We start from the raw sequence: 19030 nt of genomic DNA, 5'->3' as shown, positions 1-19030 counted from the left end.
AACATAAGAGATGCTTTTTAGGAAGGGCCAGTAGACTAAACCAAGCAGAAATGCACACTGTGCTGAGATGGCAAAGGCCACTCATAAAGATGCACTCACTTTGACATTTTGGTAAGTATTTATCATGTTGAGTTATTTAGAAATTAAGGAACTATGAAGACAATATAAATTATTTTTTCACTGAATAAATATTTACCAAGTGTCTCTCAGGTCCCCTCTCCCCTTATTTTGTTCCAGAGAAACAAGTCAGGCATGAACTGTGTCTGTTCCGTAGGTGAGTAAGCTCAGGCTCGAGGGAAGAGAGGTGAGATGTATCTACCCGACTGATTTGGGATTTGAACCGGCTCTTCCAACAGTGCTGCCTCTGGTACCCACGTGTTTGCTGGACTGAGAAGATATCTATAAATCTGTTAGTTCAGAGGTCACTGTTGGTGACTTTTAAGACACTATTTAGATAGGTGAATGTGTCAGCTGGAGGTAAAGCGTAAACTGGTGTTTGTGGTTTAGAGGTTGGACTGATAAAAGCACAGGGTAATCCTTCCAGATATTTGACAGTGAAGGGAAAGATTGGCAGAAAAGTACCTGGAGGGGGAAAGACAGACAGACAAACAGACAGACAAGAAAAAAAAGGCAGAGAGACAGAAAGATAGAGAGAAAGAAAGGATAAAAGAAAGAAAGAAAGAAAGAAAGAAAGAAAGAAAGAAAGAAAGAAGAAAGAAAGAAAGACAGACAGACAACTTTGGTAAGGCTGGAATTCATAAGCATGATTATAAGTTGGACCCAAAATGAAACAAAACAAACTCATACACATAAGATAATAAAAATAAACAAATCTTAAAAAAAAAATACCTAGAGACAGCAACAAAATGTAGTGTGGAGAAATATTTTAAGGCCCAGGAGTTGCACCCACAAATACATATAACACACAGAGGACACTGGAGGAAACTGTTCTGGATTCAAATGCTGCCTCTGTTTCTTGCTGCTAAATGGTAGTCCTCTAGGTCCCCAAGGCTCTGAAACCACTTAACTGTGATTTCTGGGATTAGGTTTGGGTAAGATGGTCTGTATTTACTGGCACAGTAGATACAGAGGTCCCTCCTTGTTCCCTGCCCCACTGAAAATTGAAATTGTCTGATGGATTACGTGCAATCATGAGGCATACTAAAAACAATTCCTTGTTAATCTAAAATCTGAGTTGGCTGGGTATGTGTTTTTCCTAGTCTCTCCGCTCTACCAGCTCTCCCCAAAATACCTTGGCTCCAAGGAGCCGTGATGAAACAACATTCCATAGGAAAAATGTGAAATGATGTGTGGTGCTGCCACCTACTGGTAAACCATGGTAACACCATCTACTTTAATAGAAGTGTGTCACCTGATGCTGGTCTGTTTTGTTTTTTTTTTGGGGGGGGGGAGGGGTGTTGTTGTTTTGTGTTGTTTTGTTTAACAGAACCCCCGAGCATAGATACATAGCTAAGTGGAGTTCGGTCACCTTGACTCCTTTAATATATACTTACGATCACATTAGTTCTCACTAGCACCAAATACATTCCTCTTTAACTACGTGGCTTTACAACTTTTGTGTTTTAAGACACAGTCCTGCTATGCAGTCCTGGCTGCCACAGAACTCACTAGAGATCAAAGTTGTCTCAAACTCTTGGTAATCCTCCAGTCTCATCCTTCCAAGTGATGGGATTACAGACATATGTCACCATACCTGGCTGCTCTTAGGCCTTTTTGTAGGGTGAGTAAAAACATCTGTACATTTATGACTTAACATTTGCCTTGGATTTCAGTATGCTATGTTTCAGTATGCTATTCTTTAAATTTGTAAATTTTCACTTAACAGAGGCCACCATCATGTTCTTTTGTTATGACAGAAGTATGGGTTGGTTTGGGGAGTCACCTGCATTGCCTTGGCCAGAGGGACAAATGTTTTTCAAACAGCACACCTTTGAAATGCTCAGTGCACAATTCAGTGCTGAAGCTGAGGAGCCCAGGGCTGGCCAGGAGAGGAGACCCACTGACTGCCTCAGGCTGTAGGGTGCAGTATCTGAACACCTAGTAGCAGGAACAGGGACCAGTGGTTATTCCAGGATCCCATCTCCCACCTTTGGAGTTTCTTAAGGGAATTCAAGGCTGTTAACTATCTCTTTCCCTACCTTAGCATGGGAATTTATAATTTTATAATTTATAATTTTAACTGTTATTAAGAGCAAATTCTCTGTTTTTATATAGCTATGCCTCTTGACTTAGAAATGGACCTGAAATCCAACATGGAAGAAAGTGACTGGTTCCTGAGGAAGTTGGGCGGAAGGGCTGCTGACACGGGTCAAAACTTGAACAGCTATGGATTAACAGCAGTGGATGTGAAGGAAACTGGTCTGTATGATATTAACTTTGTATAGAGAATGTAAGGCCTCTATATGGAAAGGAACAGTCAAAACCCACGGTGACCTACACGAAGGTCTCCCCCGAGGTCCTGGACACTCTCAGAAAGTGGAAGAGCCACTATTTATTTTAAAAGCAAACAGACATTGTTAATTAAGGCCCTGGTCTCTTAGTCTTTTAATCAAGAGAGAATATGCCTCGCTTTCTCCAAGCTCTGGTTTGCGCCCTAGCTCTGCACACACCTGTATTGCCACACTTGGAACTACAGGATCAATCACAAGTTCAAAGTCGTCCTTGGCTATGTAGGAAGTTTCAAGCCAGCCTGGGTAGGACCCATGAGCTCACTACTGTGAAACAAAACAAAACAAAACAAAACAAAGCAAAACACCCCCTTAGTGTCTCATAAGAATCTAGTTTGATGTGTTGGTTTTGAAAGTATTGATAGTTGCTGGGTTGTTTCTTGTTTTACAGCAAAAGGCACAGTTTTTTGAACAAATAAAAACTTTCTGTGGTAGCTTCCCTTAAAAAAAAATGTTAATTGGTTTTCCTAAGCTTCCAAGATTTGACTTGAGCTTAGGGCATCAACTCACTTGTTTTCTTCCTGAGCAATTTCACCTACTGAGCTGCTGCGTCTTGCTCTTCGAGATAAAATCTGTTCCCAAGAATTATAAACTCACTAGTCTAATCCATGAGACAGAGCTGTGCAGAGAACGTAAAGCTGTATTGCCTTGTTCAGAATTGTGGAACGAAAAATATGACCTCCAGCAATTATTGCTTACATCTTTTACAAGCAAAAGTAGTCATGTTTGTTGTCTGTCCCCTGCCCCACATCGCTCTTGTATTCTGCTTCTCAGAGACCTTAAAATGAGCCCCTGATGAGACTGCATGTGGTCTTCCAATAGAGAGATACCAAAAGTGTGTTCTAATTAGGCGTCCTTGTCCTCATCTTAGTCTTAATCTGCATGGGCAGCGATGGAGAATAGCCTGTGTGGAGCCAAAAAATCCAAGATCAATGTGACTTGGTCTCCTGAGGTCTCAGAGCGAGTGGGCAAGTGTCCTTACCCACAGGGCCATCTCCCCAGCCCTGGAATGGGGCTCTTAACAGGGAACTATAAGCCCAAGCTTAAGGGATCAGAGCCACTTGAGCTTCTGGGAACAAAGCCAAACATTTTGGGCTATTGGAGCCTTAAGTCCTGTGTCCCAGCCAGTCCTCAGGGGACTCTGGTGGAAGCTGGTTTTGCCACTGACCTGTGTTTTGAGTGTGGTAGTCGCATTTTCCTTTCGAAGCTGCTACCATGAAGGAGGCTTGACTTCCTTTACGAATTCAAATGAACATGGGAATGAAAGCAGGCAGCAGCCAGCTCAGCGATCCTGTCGGAGAGCAAGAGTTTGCTTTTCCTGGGTTGTTGTTGTTGTTGTTGTTGTTGATGTTGTTGGATGTCGTCAGTGGCGGTTTATCCTTTACAAAGTCTGGTCATGGTGAAGGAGATGCAGTGGCTGGAGTGATTTGCTAGAAGTACTGCTAGAAGAAAGAGGTTTTGCCGGAGCTGTGGTTTCAGAGCTGGTGACTCCAGACTCTCTGACCTGAAACCGCGGAACCCTCTGGGCAGCTTTCCAGGCTGACTGACTACGAGGCTCCTGCAGCGCGCCAGCATGCCTTGCCTCCTCCACGTGGCCATCTCCACCCTCGCTGGTCCTGAAGATAAAGACGCTTTTTGAGAATTTTCCCACAGAGGGTAACTTTTTAACAAGCTCCGATAGAGACTCAGGTTTATTCACAAAACTTCCACACTGCTGTCTAAGTATAAGATAGCGCCAGATGTGGTGGAGGCAAACATCCTGGCGCCCTGGAGGCAGAGGCAGGTGGACTTCTGTGATAGATACACAGTCAATTTCAGGCCAGCCAGGGCTGCACAGTGAGATCCTGTCTCAAAATGAGTAATATTCATGAAATGTAAGGTAGTGAGTGATGGCTGGGAGGGGAGGGTCAGGGTGAGAAAGAAGATGTACAGACACTCCCAGGCTCTGCTGACCTGGCCCTGGAGCATCCGCCAGGTTTCTGACTGAAAGCCCCTTAGAGCAAAGGGGGATGCGGGTCAGCGGGAGCAGTGTTTGTGGAACAGTAACAGTTGCAGTCGTGGCAGCAGGAACACAGTTGCCCATTCTGCCACAGGGTTCAATAACAACACAGAAAGTTCTATAGAATCCTGGGAAGGGTGCTTGCTTTTTTTTTTTTTTAAACAGAAATAGAAAATATTCCGAAACAGGAAATGCAAATGGAGTAGTTTTCTCACTTGCTAGCAAGAGACCACTGCTTTGCTAAATGCCAAGGTGCCTACCCACTGTGATTTCATATAATCCCAAACTACCCCCTGTGCACATAGGCACTGAGCTCTGGTACCAATCACGAATCACACACACACACACACACACACAGGTCTGTATTTCTTCTGCCCACTTTAGCTTCAATTCTGCCTCTCCTCTCAGACTTGGAAGAGCTGGACGTTTCCTGGAACGATTTTGCCAGCGGGACCCTCCACTTGCTCACTCAGCAAATGCATCTTGTCGGCAAGTTAAAAGTCCTAAGGCTGAGTAGCTGCAGACTCACCGCGGAGGACGTTCAGACACTGGGTATGGTGACCCCCTCCCCTCAAACGTGACGGCTCTTTGTATACCAGCTTGAAAAATAAGTATAGACAGGGGCTGGGGAGATGGCTCAGCTCATAAGAAGTTCCTCTTGTAAACACGAGGACCCGATTTTGGACGTCAGAATGCATGTAAGCTGAATATGGCAGCATACACCGAGAATCTCAGGGTCAGGGGGACAGAGACAGGAGGATCCCTGGGACCTGCCAGCCAGCCAGCCAGCTACCCAGCAAGCTCTGGGCCAGGGAAGACCTTTTTTTTTTTTTTTGGTTTTTCGAGACAGGGTTTCTCTGTATAGCCCTGGCTGTCCTGGAACTCACTCTGTAGACCAGGCTGGCCTCGAACTCAGAAATCTGCCTGCCTCTGCCTCCCAAGTGCTGGGATTAAAGGCGTGCACCACCACGCACATCTCTTGTCTTAACTCTTGAATACAACTCTTGAATACAACTCAATTAAGTTAAACTACACACTGAAAAAAAAAAAAGAAAGAAAGAACAAAATTGTGAAAACTCATACTGTTTCCCCAAGTGCTTACCAAACTATTGTTAGGGGCAGGAACTGGGTCCCTTTCTTCTCTTTGCTCCTCATCGGCTAACACAGTATCTGCCCCAGCTTCCATACGCCCCAAATACTGGCTGTTCTGATTGTGGATGACATCTCTGCCTTTTTGTACTAGGAGGTGCTCTTGAAATGATACCTGAACTCGAAGAGTTAAGTTTGTCCTGGAACAGCCAGGTGGGAGGAAAGTTGCCTCGGGTTCTCCACACATTCCAACAAGGGAGCAAGATCCGAACACTTGAACTTGTGGACTGTGCCCTCACGTCACAGGACGGAGTGTTTGTGGGTAAGTGGAATTGGAAGAATTTGTCCCAGAAAAACATAGGAAAGTTGCTTGTAGTGAGTTTTCTGTAAGCATGTTTTTCCTCCCGTTCCAAGCTCCTGGAAGTAATGACTCTGGGAGTCAAATACATTTATACATACCTAGGCCATATAGCTAGGCATGTTCCCCAGCTGATTTATAATTTAATAAGCCCATCATTCTATTCATGGCTGTTTCCCTGGCCCTCGGCTACATATGACCATCTTCTATGTCTGCGACCCTAATCCTCCGTGCTTGGCTCTATCCCAGAATCCTTTCTGCTTACCGGATATCCCGCCTTCTATTCTACCCTTTCCTACAGGCGGTAGGCTTTTTCTGTCTGTTTGTTTGTTTGTTTTGTTTTTATTGACAAGTGATGCAATCATATGGTACACAAGAGAGTCTCTCCACAGAAGCCTGTGATTGGCAGCTGGGAACTGCCCCCAGATGCTCTCTGTTTCTGAGGCACAGAGAGCTGCAGTAGACCTCCAGCTTGCCCCTGACTTCTGCACGGATGTGCTTCCTGTTTGTTTGGATGTATTCCCTTCCAGGTCACTTGCTACCTAAGCTGCAGAGCCTCGAAGTATTTGACCTTTCCAGCAACAGAAATATTGGCAGCTGTCTAGACGTCATAGCACAAGGATTACGAAGTACGTCAGGCCTGAAGGTACTGAAGTTGGGTTCCTGTGGATTACCCCAAAAGAGCGTCAGAATACTGGGTGAGTTAACAGCGGTTAAGTTTAAGGTCATGTAGAGTATAAAATGTATCATATATCAGGGTTGGTGAGATGGCTCACCGGGTGTCTCCCAGTGGGAATCACTCACACATTCCCACACACAATAGAAATAAGTGAAATGTTTTCAGATGTATTATATAGCATAAATATATAGCATATGCATTATTAGAACATATAAATTTGAATATTCTTTGTTCTATTTCTTTGCTTCAGAGCTGGGAATTGAACCCAGGGCTTTAGTGCATACTAGGATTATTCATTAAAAAAAAAATCACAGTAACCATACACTTTCATTATTACAAAAACAGAAAGAAAAATGCAAAAGGAAAGTGTACTGGCTGGTTTTGTGCGTCAACTTGACACAGGCTGGAGTAATCACAGAGAAAGGAGCTTCAGTTGGGGAAATGCCTCCATGAAATCCAGCTGTAGGGCATTTTCTCAATTAGTGATCAAGTGGGGAGGTCCCCTTGTGGGTGGTGCCATCTCTGGGCTGGTAGTCTTGGGGTCTATAAGAGAGCAGGCTGAGCAAGCCAGGGAAAGCAAACCAGTAAAGAACATCCCTCCATGGCCTCTGCATCAGCTCCTGCTTCCTGACCTGCTTGAGTTCCAGTCCTGACTTCCTTTGGTGATGAACAGCAATGTGTAAGCCGAATAAACCCTTTCCTCCCCAACTTTCTTTTTGGTCATGATGTTTGTGCAGGAATAGAAATCCTGACTAAGACGAAAAGTAAGGAAGCCTCTTAGTTCAGGCTAGGCAGTATAGATCTGAAATCCTAAAGACTGAGGAAGGAAGATCACAAAGTCAAAGCCAACACAGACAACTTAATGAAATTAAATAAATAAATAATAGCAATTTAAGAAAGAAGTAACAAGAGAGAGAGAGGATGGGGTATCTCAGTGGGAGACTCTCTCTTGCTTAGCCCGTATAAGGCTCTAGGATCAATTCCACCCAACAGACAAGCTTCTAAACAGACCAGCATTACAAAGACTGGGAAACCTAGGGTACGGGCTGGATACTGGGTAGGTTTACTATCTCTGTTGAAGATGTCAGCAATATTTTGTGCTCAGTACTAGGAAGGTTCTGATATTGATTAAAAACCAATAATGACGGCTCCAGAGACATCTAGGGTGGGGGCTTTGTGTTCATGTGGAGTTGCTTATTATAGGGAATGACACTGCTTTTCCCTATGACTTTCAGAACCTTCAACACCCTTCTTCTTGGCAGCCTGAGTAAATCTGAGGTCCTTGCTCAATAGTAGTTGGCGGCACAGTCAAGTGTCCTCATACACAAGAGTCAGTGGCAGCCAATTGGTATCTTAGAGAGAGAGCTTGTGAGGTCATCGTTGGGTCTGTTGAGGCCTAGTAGGTAGGGACTCTGCATTTAATCCCCCCCTGCCCCGCCCTGATCCCCCTGGCTTTGCCAGGATGGCATGCTGACTTGCCTCACCTCCTGCCCTGCCCCCCTCCCTTCCTGCACTCTTTCCCACCGACTCACAGTACGCATTTCAGGACCTGGGTTGGGACCTGCTTTGCAGATGCTGCCTTTGCCTCCTTGGAGGTGCTGAGGATACTGGACCTCTCCTGCAACAAGGAACTGGGCGGAGGCTTTGAGGATGTGCCTGCTCAGCTGGCTTTACTGAAACACCTGCAGGTCCTGGACCTTCACCAGTGCTCGCTGACAGCAGGAGATGTGACGTCACTGAGTAAGTGACCCCCATGGAGCAGAATCCATGGACATGCCCGGGGAGTTAGAAATTGGCAGCGGATGTTTAAATTCACAGGTCAAGTCATCGGAGTTTTGTGTGTGCTGCACTGAGCGCCCAGTAAATGTTAAGGAATCCAGGATTTAGTACTTGGAGAAAAATTCGAACTTCTCTTGCTTTTTAGAAACAAGTATCTTAGTGTTGCAGCCTCGATTGCATACAGATATGTAGAGCAAAGACCAAAAGGAGGCTTTAAATGACATAGCGAAGTTAAGACACTCAGAGACAAGGGCGGTTACTGAAAGGGAGTCAGTGGTGGTACAAAGTGAACATTATGACTTTAAATGACAGCAGTGATTTTCCCACTCTCAACATGGGTCTGTGGTTGTTACCTGTAATATAATAAACGCAATTTCCCGTAACAAGAAGAGCAGAAATTACCCTTCCTCCCCATATGTGGCCATACTGAACCTTCAACATAGTCAGCATGACTTACCATCAAACCTCCGCTACCCTCGTTCTGGGACCCGACGTCCCGTGCCTCAGCTGTTTCAAGAGCCCAAATACCTTCCTATCGCTCCGTCTCTGCCTTTGCTCCCCACCCCTCATCTCACAGAACTCCACTCAGGCCTCACTGTCTTCAGACGCGCAAGGCTTGCCAGTTCAAACTGAGACATTGAGGGACAGTCTCGTTCAAACCACTACAGATAGGAGAGTGACCGAGAGGTGACTTTGGGTTGGGGGCCTTGGAGGGCTCCAAGAGATGAGCCAGCTCCGTGGGGCACAGCTCCGTGGGGCACAGCTCCGTGGGGCACAGCTCCGTGGGGCACAGCTCCGTGGGGCACAGCTCCGTGGGGCTCCTGGGATAATGTTTCCAGTGGTGGAAAGTGCTAGGGAGAGGCTTCTGTGCAAACAAGTAACAGAAAGATAGTAGATTAGGGCTACCTTTAAGTGCCAGCGCTTACTTCCTGGGCAAGGTTAGCTGATATGGCGGGTGAGAAATGAATCTTCTACTAGGCACAGGTCGGAAGGCCCACATCAAGACCGAGACTGTGACATGTTTATTCCAAGCACTCAGACTTCTTATACCTTTATGAGAAGCAGAATACAATGGCAGTTGCCAGGATTCATGCAGTAGTAGTTGCCGGGATGCGGTGACGTTTGCAGGCTATACAAGATGAACGGCTAAGACCAGTTAGTTGTCCTGTCAAACTTCTGTATGCTTTGTTGGCTTCTAGAAAGTAGAGAATCACGAGACAGACTGAGTGCTCAGCTTGTCCGAAACTGAAAGGCATGCAGTACCCCAGGAGCTACAAATTCTAACCTGAAAATTCTATGATGCCTGCCTCTCAGGGCAACTGGACCAGGCCGACCCCATCACCAATGGCTTGTCTCACTTGCCTTCTGAGAAAAGACTGATGATGTCAGATGCTAATATGTGCCAGCCATGAAGGAAACTACAAGGAACAAGTCATTTTCTGTCTCCAGTGATCTTGTGATTAAGAAAATTAAGGTTCAGAGTAGCCAGCTACTGCAAAGACCAAACAGGGTTTGCTATTGTCATGGTTTTTTGCGGTCCCGTGGTTTAAAACCTAGGGCCTACTCAAAACTGGCAAACACTCCACAACCAGGCTTTGTAGTGTGCATTTTGGTTTCTTTAAGAGCACAGACGTGTTATAGGGATGTATTTTCGTTTTAATCCCAGGTATTGGGCGTGGAGCTGCTTTAGGTTGTCCAAGGCTGTAGACTATGATTTGCCTCGTGCTCTGGCAGGGGCGTGGCTTTGCCAGCTGCAGATGGTGTTTGCAATCATAAAATGCTTGGACTTCTGGGGACTCTTGAGCGTGTAAAAAAATGCTAGCGTCCTGAGAGAGGCCGTGGCTGCAGCTTCTTCTGCTGTTATGGCTGCTTGGAGATATTCTGATGACAGAGCTCAAAATTGTCCCAAGAAACTTGACACCCCCAGCCATCAGGAAGCAGTCTAACAGTATTGAGGCTCCCTTTCCCCTCTAGCCTTCTCTCTCTCCTACCTAGTGTTGGGGTTGAAGGGATAATGATAGAGTAGGGTGGTAGAAATAACCCTAAAGTAGCCAAAGAGTCAGGCTCTGTACCTAGTCTTCTTGTTTGCCTTTTATTTTGAAACAAGGTCTCACTGTGCTGATCAGGTAGGCCTTGAGTGGTCACCCTCCTTCCTCGGTGTCCCAAGTGACTGGGAGTACAGGCTTGGAATGCCAGGCCCAGCTGATGACGCCGTTCCTAGCTTTTGCCTCCTAGTCTACAGAGAAGCTTGGGAATAGAGAGAGGCCTGGGAAGGACCTGGAGAAAGGCTGATAGGATTTGGAAGGAGTATGGTCTGTGTGCAAGTTCCAGCCAGGGAGGGTAATGTCATACAATGAGTTTGGTAGACGCCAGGTCAGGACGCCTGTGGGAGCCAGACACTCCCGTGACTGTGAACCGGTTCCTCATACACATCGCGGGTGATATTTGAACAGCTCAGATCATCCCTTTACTCTCCAACCTGGAAGAACTGGACTTGTCATCTAACAGAGACCTGGGCGGCTCCTCGGAGAACCTACTCTGCAGGCTCCGGTTTTTACCAGCACTGAAGTCCTTGCTGATTAACAGTTGTGCTTTACAAAGTGAGACTTTCGCAGCCCTTGGTAAGAGAGCTTCCCAGCTCCCAGCAGACACTGCACGGTGACGAGACAGAGCCCCACCAATCATTCCAAGATTGAGTTGCAGAAAAGTTACTAAGGACTAATTGAGATTTTTGCTTGTTTCTTTTTCCAGGAAATATGTTCTCGTAAAAGTGTCCTTAAAGTCATATGAATGGCACTGGCATTTATTTTACTTTTATTTTTTAATTGAGACAGGATCTCATATATAGTCTCGGCTGGCCTTGAACTTGCTATTTAACTGACAGTGACTTTGAACTTGTCCTCCTGCCTCTGCTGTACCCTAACCTAGCTGCACCCTAAGCTTTGAGTAGCATTTTCCTTTTTGAAGCCAACTGTAGAAGTCTATGTCTGGTAACTTGTAATTTTGCTGAGAGGGAATGTGAACTGAGGTTGCTGTGAGTCTGGTGGGAAAATTGAGTTATTCATGTGTACACTTAGCTAACCATCCAGCAATCGTTCCCCACAGGACTTAATGCTCTCTTAGGAATCCTAAGGGTCATGCATCTATTCTAGCCATATGTCACGGTCTACCAGATCTAGAGTTTCTTCCCATCATGGCTGGCAAGCGGAGGAAGGTGCTTAGCAGTGACGGGATATCGTAGAATCTCCCCAAATGAACCGCTCAGGTAAACCAGCACTTTGTGCATTCAGTACTGGGGTCCACAGCACCATTCCAGTTTCATTGATTCAGAGGAAGACTCGAGTCTCAGCGTATAGCTGTACCCATAGCAAAGGTTTATTACAGGGAAATAGGATCAGGAATAGGGAAAACTTCAGGAATAAGGGAGAATATGATCAAGAAAGGGAAACTTTTTTGATGCATAGCCCCAAGGTTACCAAGAGCAATCTCCCAAAAGTTCTCTCTCAGTGGAGTGGCACAGGTACATTTAAGTACGCCAGCAATGAGTTGTGACTCATGTGTGAAATATGTTCCTAGTGAAGCTCACCTGAACTTGCAAGCCCAGGGTTTCAGATGTACAAATATCCCCTCCCTAGAACATTTGAGAATTCCAGACTCACAGAAGGAAAACTAGTGTATGTCATCAATTATATTATTAATACAAACAGATGAAGCTCGGTAAGCGGCTCTTGTGAGTTAGGGATCTGTGAAAGCACTTCCTAATCCCAGGCTCTCTGGGTAGCATCCACGGGCCAGGCCAACCTTTCCGGTCAGTCATGGGCCTTTCTAGGGCAGTAGTCTCAGTCTTGCCCTGCTAACTCTGTTATGATTTCAGTAGGCGATGCTGCCCCACATTTTACATATTGAAGAATTGATTCCCACTGGAGTGGTTTCCTGAGGTGGCTGGGTTCTGAGGACTCTTAACTTTATTGATGCATCAGCCATGATAGACACGGAGCTGAGTGAGCTCTTTATTGGTAGTGGTGGGATCTGTAGGAGGCGTGGCCCCGCCAGAGGAAGGTATCCCGGATTAAGCCCCTGACAGCCTTATCTTATCTAGGTTCCCTGGGCTTTTTCTTTCCTTCCTCTTCTTGGCTGTGAGGAGGGGAGCTGCTCTGCTCCCCCACACACCCAGAAGTCTCTGTCACCAGAGCCTGAAGCTACAGAACCAAGCCTTTGCTCCTTTGCTTTCCTTTGTTTTGTCTTTGACACAAGGTCACACTGTAACTCAAACAGGTCTCAGACTACCCACTCTTCAGCCGATCCCCCTGCGTGATGGCATGGTAGACAGGCACCTCCATGCCCAGCCTTTGGAGGCACTTAGTCACAGCAACAGAAGTCTGGCTGACTAATCTTGGATCTTGCTGACATATTACCAGTTTCAAAAATTGTGGAATTAATGTCTTTAAGGTATTTATTCTGATTCGAGCTTAGAAACAGAAAAACAAAACAAAACAAAACCCAACATAGGTTGCATTCTCTGGCATCAACCCCTGAAGAAGGTACAAGGTGTTCCCCAAATAAAAATTTAAAAGGATCAAACCTAATACACTCCTTTTATAATTGTACCCGTGACCAGAACGGTTGTATTTGGGTGTGAGTCAGGTCCCTTCCTCAGAGTTGTGTCAAAATACCTAACAAAAGCAGCTCAAGGAAAGAACTGTTTCTTTTGTGCATAGTGTGAGTGAGACACAGGGTGAGAGGGCTGGCCACACACAGGCAGCCACACTAACAGAGAGAGGTGGAGGCTGGTGCTTGGTTTGCCTCAGGACCCTGTCCAATGGCGTAGGCTGCCCAGTGCTGGAGCATCTTCCTTCTTCAGTTAACCCTCTCTGGAAACACTCTGATAGGCACACCAGAGGTGGGTTTCCATAGTGACTCTTGGATAATGGTGAAAACAGCTCTTGTATATTTATTATGCATTAAAACTTCCCTTAAAATGGTACCATGGGCCAGACAGGGCTGCAATTAATGAAACAAATGGACCTTGTTCGTAGAAATAAGTAGTTACTAAACACTCCAAATTCTAAGAAGTCTATATTTAGAGAGCTCGTGCCCTCCTTCCTGCCCCCCCCCACTCTTGGTCTTTGCTGTGTACTACTTCATGCCCTGTCCCAGCATCCCATCCAGAGAAGTCCCCGGCGACAAACCTTTCAAACTTGATATGTTCAGCACGGGGCCTATAGTATCTAAAGATGTGCTTGACAGGGTCTGTGAATGCCTTGAAGTTCAGGACAATTACTCAGTGCAGGACTGTTTGGTTCATCTCCTGACTATAGCACACCTGCAGTCAGACCTCCTGAATCAGATCTGGCTCTGGTCCTTGCGGCCCACGTGACCTATTTTACTTCCTCATCTGTAAAATAGAAAAAGCGCAGCAACAAGGATGTAAGAGTCAAGTGGCTTTACTACATAGACGGTTCTGAGAGGCTGCCTGACTCATAATGCTCAACAAATGCTAGTTGTTAATATTATTGCAGAGTCTGTAAATTTCATTTAAAACAAATAGGGTTTTATCTGTTCACAAATGGCAGTGCACTTCCTGTAGTGTCTCGGGTGGAACCTATGTGGCAGAATGTGACCTAGAGGGCCATCTCACCAGCATCTCTCTCCAGCACAGACTGTTTCTTTCTGACCCTTCCTTCTGATTCTTATCTCTGGAATGTCTGATTTCCAGTCTCTGTGCTTTCCTAGTAGTTCCTACAACTCTCAGGTCTGTGTAACTGTTTAACACAGTCACTACCTAAACTAGGAGCTTCTTCATAGCCTTTGTCGACATTTATAATTAAAGCAAAGTGTGTGGTACCTGCCTGGAATCCCAACACCCAGGAGGTAGGAGGACCAGAAGACTGGGGCCAGCCTAGGCTGAATAGCAGGTACCGGTGTCAAGAGTAAGATCTAGGGGGCTCAGCGGTTAAGAGCACTGACTACTTTTCTGAAGGTCACGAGTTCAAATCCCAGCAACCACATGGTGGCTCACAACCATCCATAATGTGATCTGACGCCCCTTTCTGGTTCGTCTGAAGACAGTAACAGTGTACTTAGATAAAATAATAAGATAAATCTTAAAAAAAGAGAATAAGATCTAATAATAAAATAAATCTTTAAAAAAAAGAATAAGATCTAGTTCATGCACTTATGTGTATGGTTGTGTGATGTCCCTTCACATTGCACTCAGCACTCTGTGCATTTGGTTATTACTAAGTAAGTAGATAAGTAGGCTTCTCAAAGGAGTCTGTAATCCATCAAGCAGTTAGGTAAACACACAAAGTGAGACATTTTACACTCAATGCTCATTTGGAAAAATTACAGAATACACTAAATTTGGGAACAATATGATGTTTCATAAATGTACCTCCTAATTGGAAAAATTGCTCTTGACAGACAGCTCCTTCTACTTCTAACTGTATAATCAGTAAAGAATAAGGGCACTGGGGCTGGTGAGATGGCTCAGTGGGTAAGAGCACCTGACTGTTCTTCAGAAGGTCCAGAGTTCAAATCCCAGCAACCACATGGTAGCTCACAACCGTCCGTAACAAGATCTGATGCCCTCTTCTGGAGTGTCTGAAGACAGCTACAGTGTACTTACATATAATAAATAAATAAATCTTTAAAAAAAAAAAAAGAATAAGGGCACTATTACACAAATAACATCATTAACATAATTGCACCAGTCAACTTGATATACATTCTATATCACTTTTATAGAAAAAATCGAAAATTTGACTCCTCTTTACTATAGACCTCTGTGCCATGAGTGGGCGAGATTTCTCCTTGAACAATATTATTCTTTATTTTAAAAAAGCAGAACAATTCAAAATACTTATTGTGCTTGGGAATAAATTCTTATGATTAATTTTATCTTAGGAGCCAACTGAAAATTAGCATTTAAAAACTCTATACAGAATATGTTAGTTTTTTCCTTGTCCCTTAGTTACTTTTCTTTCTTTTTTAAAAAAAATTATTTATTTATCTTATGTATATCAGTACACTGTAGCTGCCTTCAGACATCCCAGAAGAGGGCATCAGATCCTATCACAGATGGTTGTGAGCCACCATGTGGTTGCTGAGAGTTGAACTCAGGACCTCTGGAAGAGCAGTCAGTGCTCTTAACCACTGAGCCATCTCTCCAGCCCCTTAGTTACTTTTCTATAGTTGTGAATAGACACCATGACCAAGGCAACTTGTAAAACAAACCATTTAATTTGGGGCCTGCTTAAGGTTGGAGGATGAGTCAGTGCCCATCATGGCGAGGAGCATGGTGGCAGCGGCAGGCAGGCACGGTGCTGGGGCAGTAGCTGTGACCTTACATCTGATCTACGAGCAGCAGGCAGAGAGAGCAAGACTTGAGACTTGAAATCTCAAAGCCCATCTCCAGTGACACAGGTCTGCCAAAAAGGCCACACCTCCTAACCCACCAGTTCCACCAACTGGGAACCAAACTTTTGAATATATGAGCCGATTCTCAGTCTCGACCACAATACTGTGCCTGGTTAATTGCATGAAATAAACACAAATACAGCTTGGTGCTCTTGAGTTGCAGAGAAGCTTGGCCCCATCTCTGAATTTCAGCTGGGACCACACATTGGCATAGGTGCCAACCAAGTCATACCTTGGAAATTCTGACCAGCTTTCCAAGTACTTGACTCCTCTCTCCCTAAGTACAAAGGAAATCAAAGAGATCCTAGTTAATGATGAATACCATTTAATCAAGTCTGGCTTCCTAATGTTGCCAGTAGTGTCCCAAGTACAACTTTTCCAGCCCTGAATCAGTAATATATTGTCCCGACTCTCTTTGCACAGATATGAAGCATATGGTCTCTCATGGGTCCACGTTACTGATGCTCTTATCTTTAAAATTTTAGCGGAAGCCTCTGTGTATCTCCCAGCCCTGGAGATACTCAACCTTTCCTGGAATAAGTGTGTTGGTGGGAACCTGGAGCTGCTTCAACAAACACTACATTCATCAAGGTTGCTTCGAGTGCTACGTCTGAGCAGCTGCTCCCTGGTGACAGAGGATGTGGTTCTCCTGGGTTCGTATTAACCCCTCCTTGGCACAAAGCATGGATAGAGTGGTGGACCTGGGGCTGAGGCAGCTTCCTTTCCCTCCGCATTGGCTTAGGAGAGATCTGGTTAAAACAGACAGTGTAATTTGGCAGCCAACTGGCAGAGGAGGGTGTTTCTGGGACGATGAGGAGGGAGGGAGGTTCCTGCCCGGAAGCTTCTGATTCAGCCATCCACACAGAGGCCACCATCTACAGTGCCCTCACACTAAACGTCTGTACACTGGCTACCTGGGACTTGTCAGATTTCTAGAGCCACGACTATTCTTTGAGATGAGCTGACCAAGGTAGAGGGGAGTGATTGGTCAGGGTCACTGGAAGATAGGCTGGGATGCTAAGAAGGGCTTCCTTCTGTAAGATCAGCCCCACAATGAAATGCAAGAGTATGGGGTGGAGGACACAGCCGTGGTAGCCTTCAGTAGAGGGCTGTCAGAGGGAAACTTCACAAACCATTCATCTGAAGGTCGGATGAAGAGATCATGAGGTCCTGCATCACTTATCTCTTCTCCTTGGTTCAGCTGAAGAGGGAGGCAGGTGCCCTTTGCCTTGGGTATCCTGCCTCCTTCCCCCTGCAGAAGCCATCATCTTCTCTAAGGTCAAAGTATGTGTCTTAGTTAGGGATTTACTGCTGTGAACAGACACCATGACCAAAGCAGCTCTTATAAGGGCAACATTTAACTGAGCTGGCTTACCGGTTCAGAGGTTCAGCCCATTATCATGAAGGCAGAAGCATGGTAGCATCCTGGCAGGCACGGTGCAGGAGGAGCTGAGAGTTCTACATCTTCATCTGAAGGCTGCTTGGAGAATACTGATTTCCAGGCAGCTAGGATGAGGGTCTTAAAACCATCACCCACAAAGCTACACATGTTCTAACAAGGCCATACCTCCTAACAATGCCACTCCCTGGGCCAAGCATAATCAAACCATGATAGTGTAAGGGCTCTTCAAAGAGGAAATTATCTTATGTAGTAGAAGTTTCAAAAGTGAACTAGAAATTACCAAGAATATTTTATACACTAAATTTACTGTTAGGGATAGTGATATAGTTCAGTGGTAGAGTACTTATCTAGCATGTATGAGTACTAGACTCAATTTCTAGTACCCCTAAAATGAAAGTACTCTGTTGGATAATTGTTGGATCAATAACCAGCATTAAACTTGCAGGTGTAATGCTGTGCACCAATGATCCTTAATCAAAGCCAGTAGGCCATCATTCTGTGCATTAATTAGGAAAAGTCTGCAGGAGAACTAGGACTCCAGTGGAGCAAAGAACTTGAGCTAATACAAAAATGGAATTCTTCCAGTTGAGGTTTGCAAAAGAGAGGCTGGGGGATCTCTTTTTTGGGGGGCTGTGTATGGGATGCACAGAGATAAATTTTCTTACCGAAATACTTTCCGATGCCCCAAATAAAACAGCTGGTTTAAAGGAAGTTATTATCAATTGTTACTAACATCAGAAGTGGTGTGTTACTGGAAAGGGGACCAGCCTAGGGAGAGAGTATCCTTACATCTTAGACTGATTTTGTTTTCCAGTCTCTGTCATACAGACAGGTCATTTAGCGATGCTACAGAAGCTTGACCTGAGCTACAATGACGGCATCTGTGATGCAGGATGGACCATCTTCTGCCAAAACCTCTGCTTTCTTAAAGAGCTAACTGAACTAGACATTAGCCTTCGACCCTCAAGCTCCCAAGATTGTGGGCAATGGTTTAGCTACTTACTATGTGCTGTGACCCAACTTCCTGTGATCACTGTGATAGAGATGAGAAGATGGGTCATCCCAGCCCCCCAGGAAAGAGAAGTAGACTGCTTCACCCAGGACCACAGAAGGGACATTCGATTTGACCATGGTGGGTTTCAGTGCACTGCTTTGTAAACAATGGACAGCTCCCCAAAGGAGAACACTGTGAATGAATCCTGCCACCAGCTGTGCTCAGCCTGTAGTTGTTTAGTAGCTTTTGTGTTGTAAGATTTTTGTAATTTTATGTATATAACAGTGGTTATCAACCAAGGCTCATGGTCCCTTTGAGGGTCAAATGACCCTTTCAGAGGGGTCACACATCACACCTCCTGCATATCAGATATCTACATTATGATTCACAACAGTAGCAGAACTATAGCTATGAAGTAGCAACAAAATAATTTACAGTTGAGGTGGTCGTCACAACATGAGGAACCTGTGTTAAAGGGTCTCATTAGGAAATTTGAAAACCACTGGCATATAATAACCAAATAGGGAGCTGGAAAGATAGCTCAGTTTAGAAAGTGCTTGCCATCTAAGCATGAGAACCTGAATCTGGTCTAAGTAGCACATATAAAAAGCAAGGAGTGATGGTGTGCTTTTAATCACAGTGCTGTAGAGGCAGACACAGGCAGATCCCTGAGGCTCCCCAGTTAGCTCCTCTGTCAGTAGCTGAGTTCCAGGCCTAGTGAGAGACCACACCTCAAAAACCAGCTGGACAGTGCTCTAGAGGAACAATACCAGAAGTTGCTATCTGCTTTAGACACACACACACACACACACACACACACACACACACACACACACACACACA

General features: G+C 45.1%; 1 protein-coding gene across 1 annotated transcript in view; it reads left to right on the top strand.

Annotated features, from left to right (window-relative positions):
* Nucleotides 1-19024, top strand: part of Lrrc31 (leucine rich repeat containing 31) — a 37627-nt gene extending 18603 nt beyond the window's left edge. The window contains exons 6-13 of the mRNA XM_029537508.1: nucleotides 2236-2379; nucleotides 4876-5019; nucleotides 5711-5878; nucleotides 6445-6612; nucleotides 8166-8333; nucleotides 10826-10993; nucleotides 16277-16444; nucleotides 18008-19024. Of these exons, the coding sequence (XP_029393368.1) occupies nucleotides 2236-2379; nucleotides 4876-5019; nucleotides 5711-5878; nucleotides 6445-6612; nucleotides 8166-8333; nucleotides 10826-10993; nucleotides 16277-16444; nucleotides 18008-18351 (1472 nt within the window). The 3' untranslated portion in view covers nucleotides 18352-19024. The remainder of the gene's footprint in view (nucleotides 1-2235; nucleotides 2380-4875; nucleotides 5020-5710; nucleotides 5879-6444; nucleotides 6613-8165; nucleotides 8334-10825; nucleotides 10994-16276; nucleotides 16445-18007) is intronic.
* Nucleotides 19025-19030: the final 6 nt, after the last annotated feature.

The sequence above is a fragment of the Mus pahari genome, chromosome 4 (assembly GCF_900095145.1).
Source record: "Mus pahari chromosome 4, PAHARI_EIJ_v1.1, whole genome shotgun sequence".
Lineage (NCBI taxonomy): Eukaryota > Metazoa > Chordata > Mammalia > Rodentia > Muridae > Mus > Mus pahari.
This window is presented reverse-complemented; position numbering and strand designations above follow the sequence as displayed.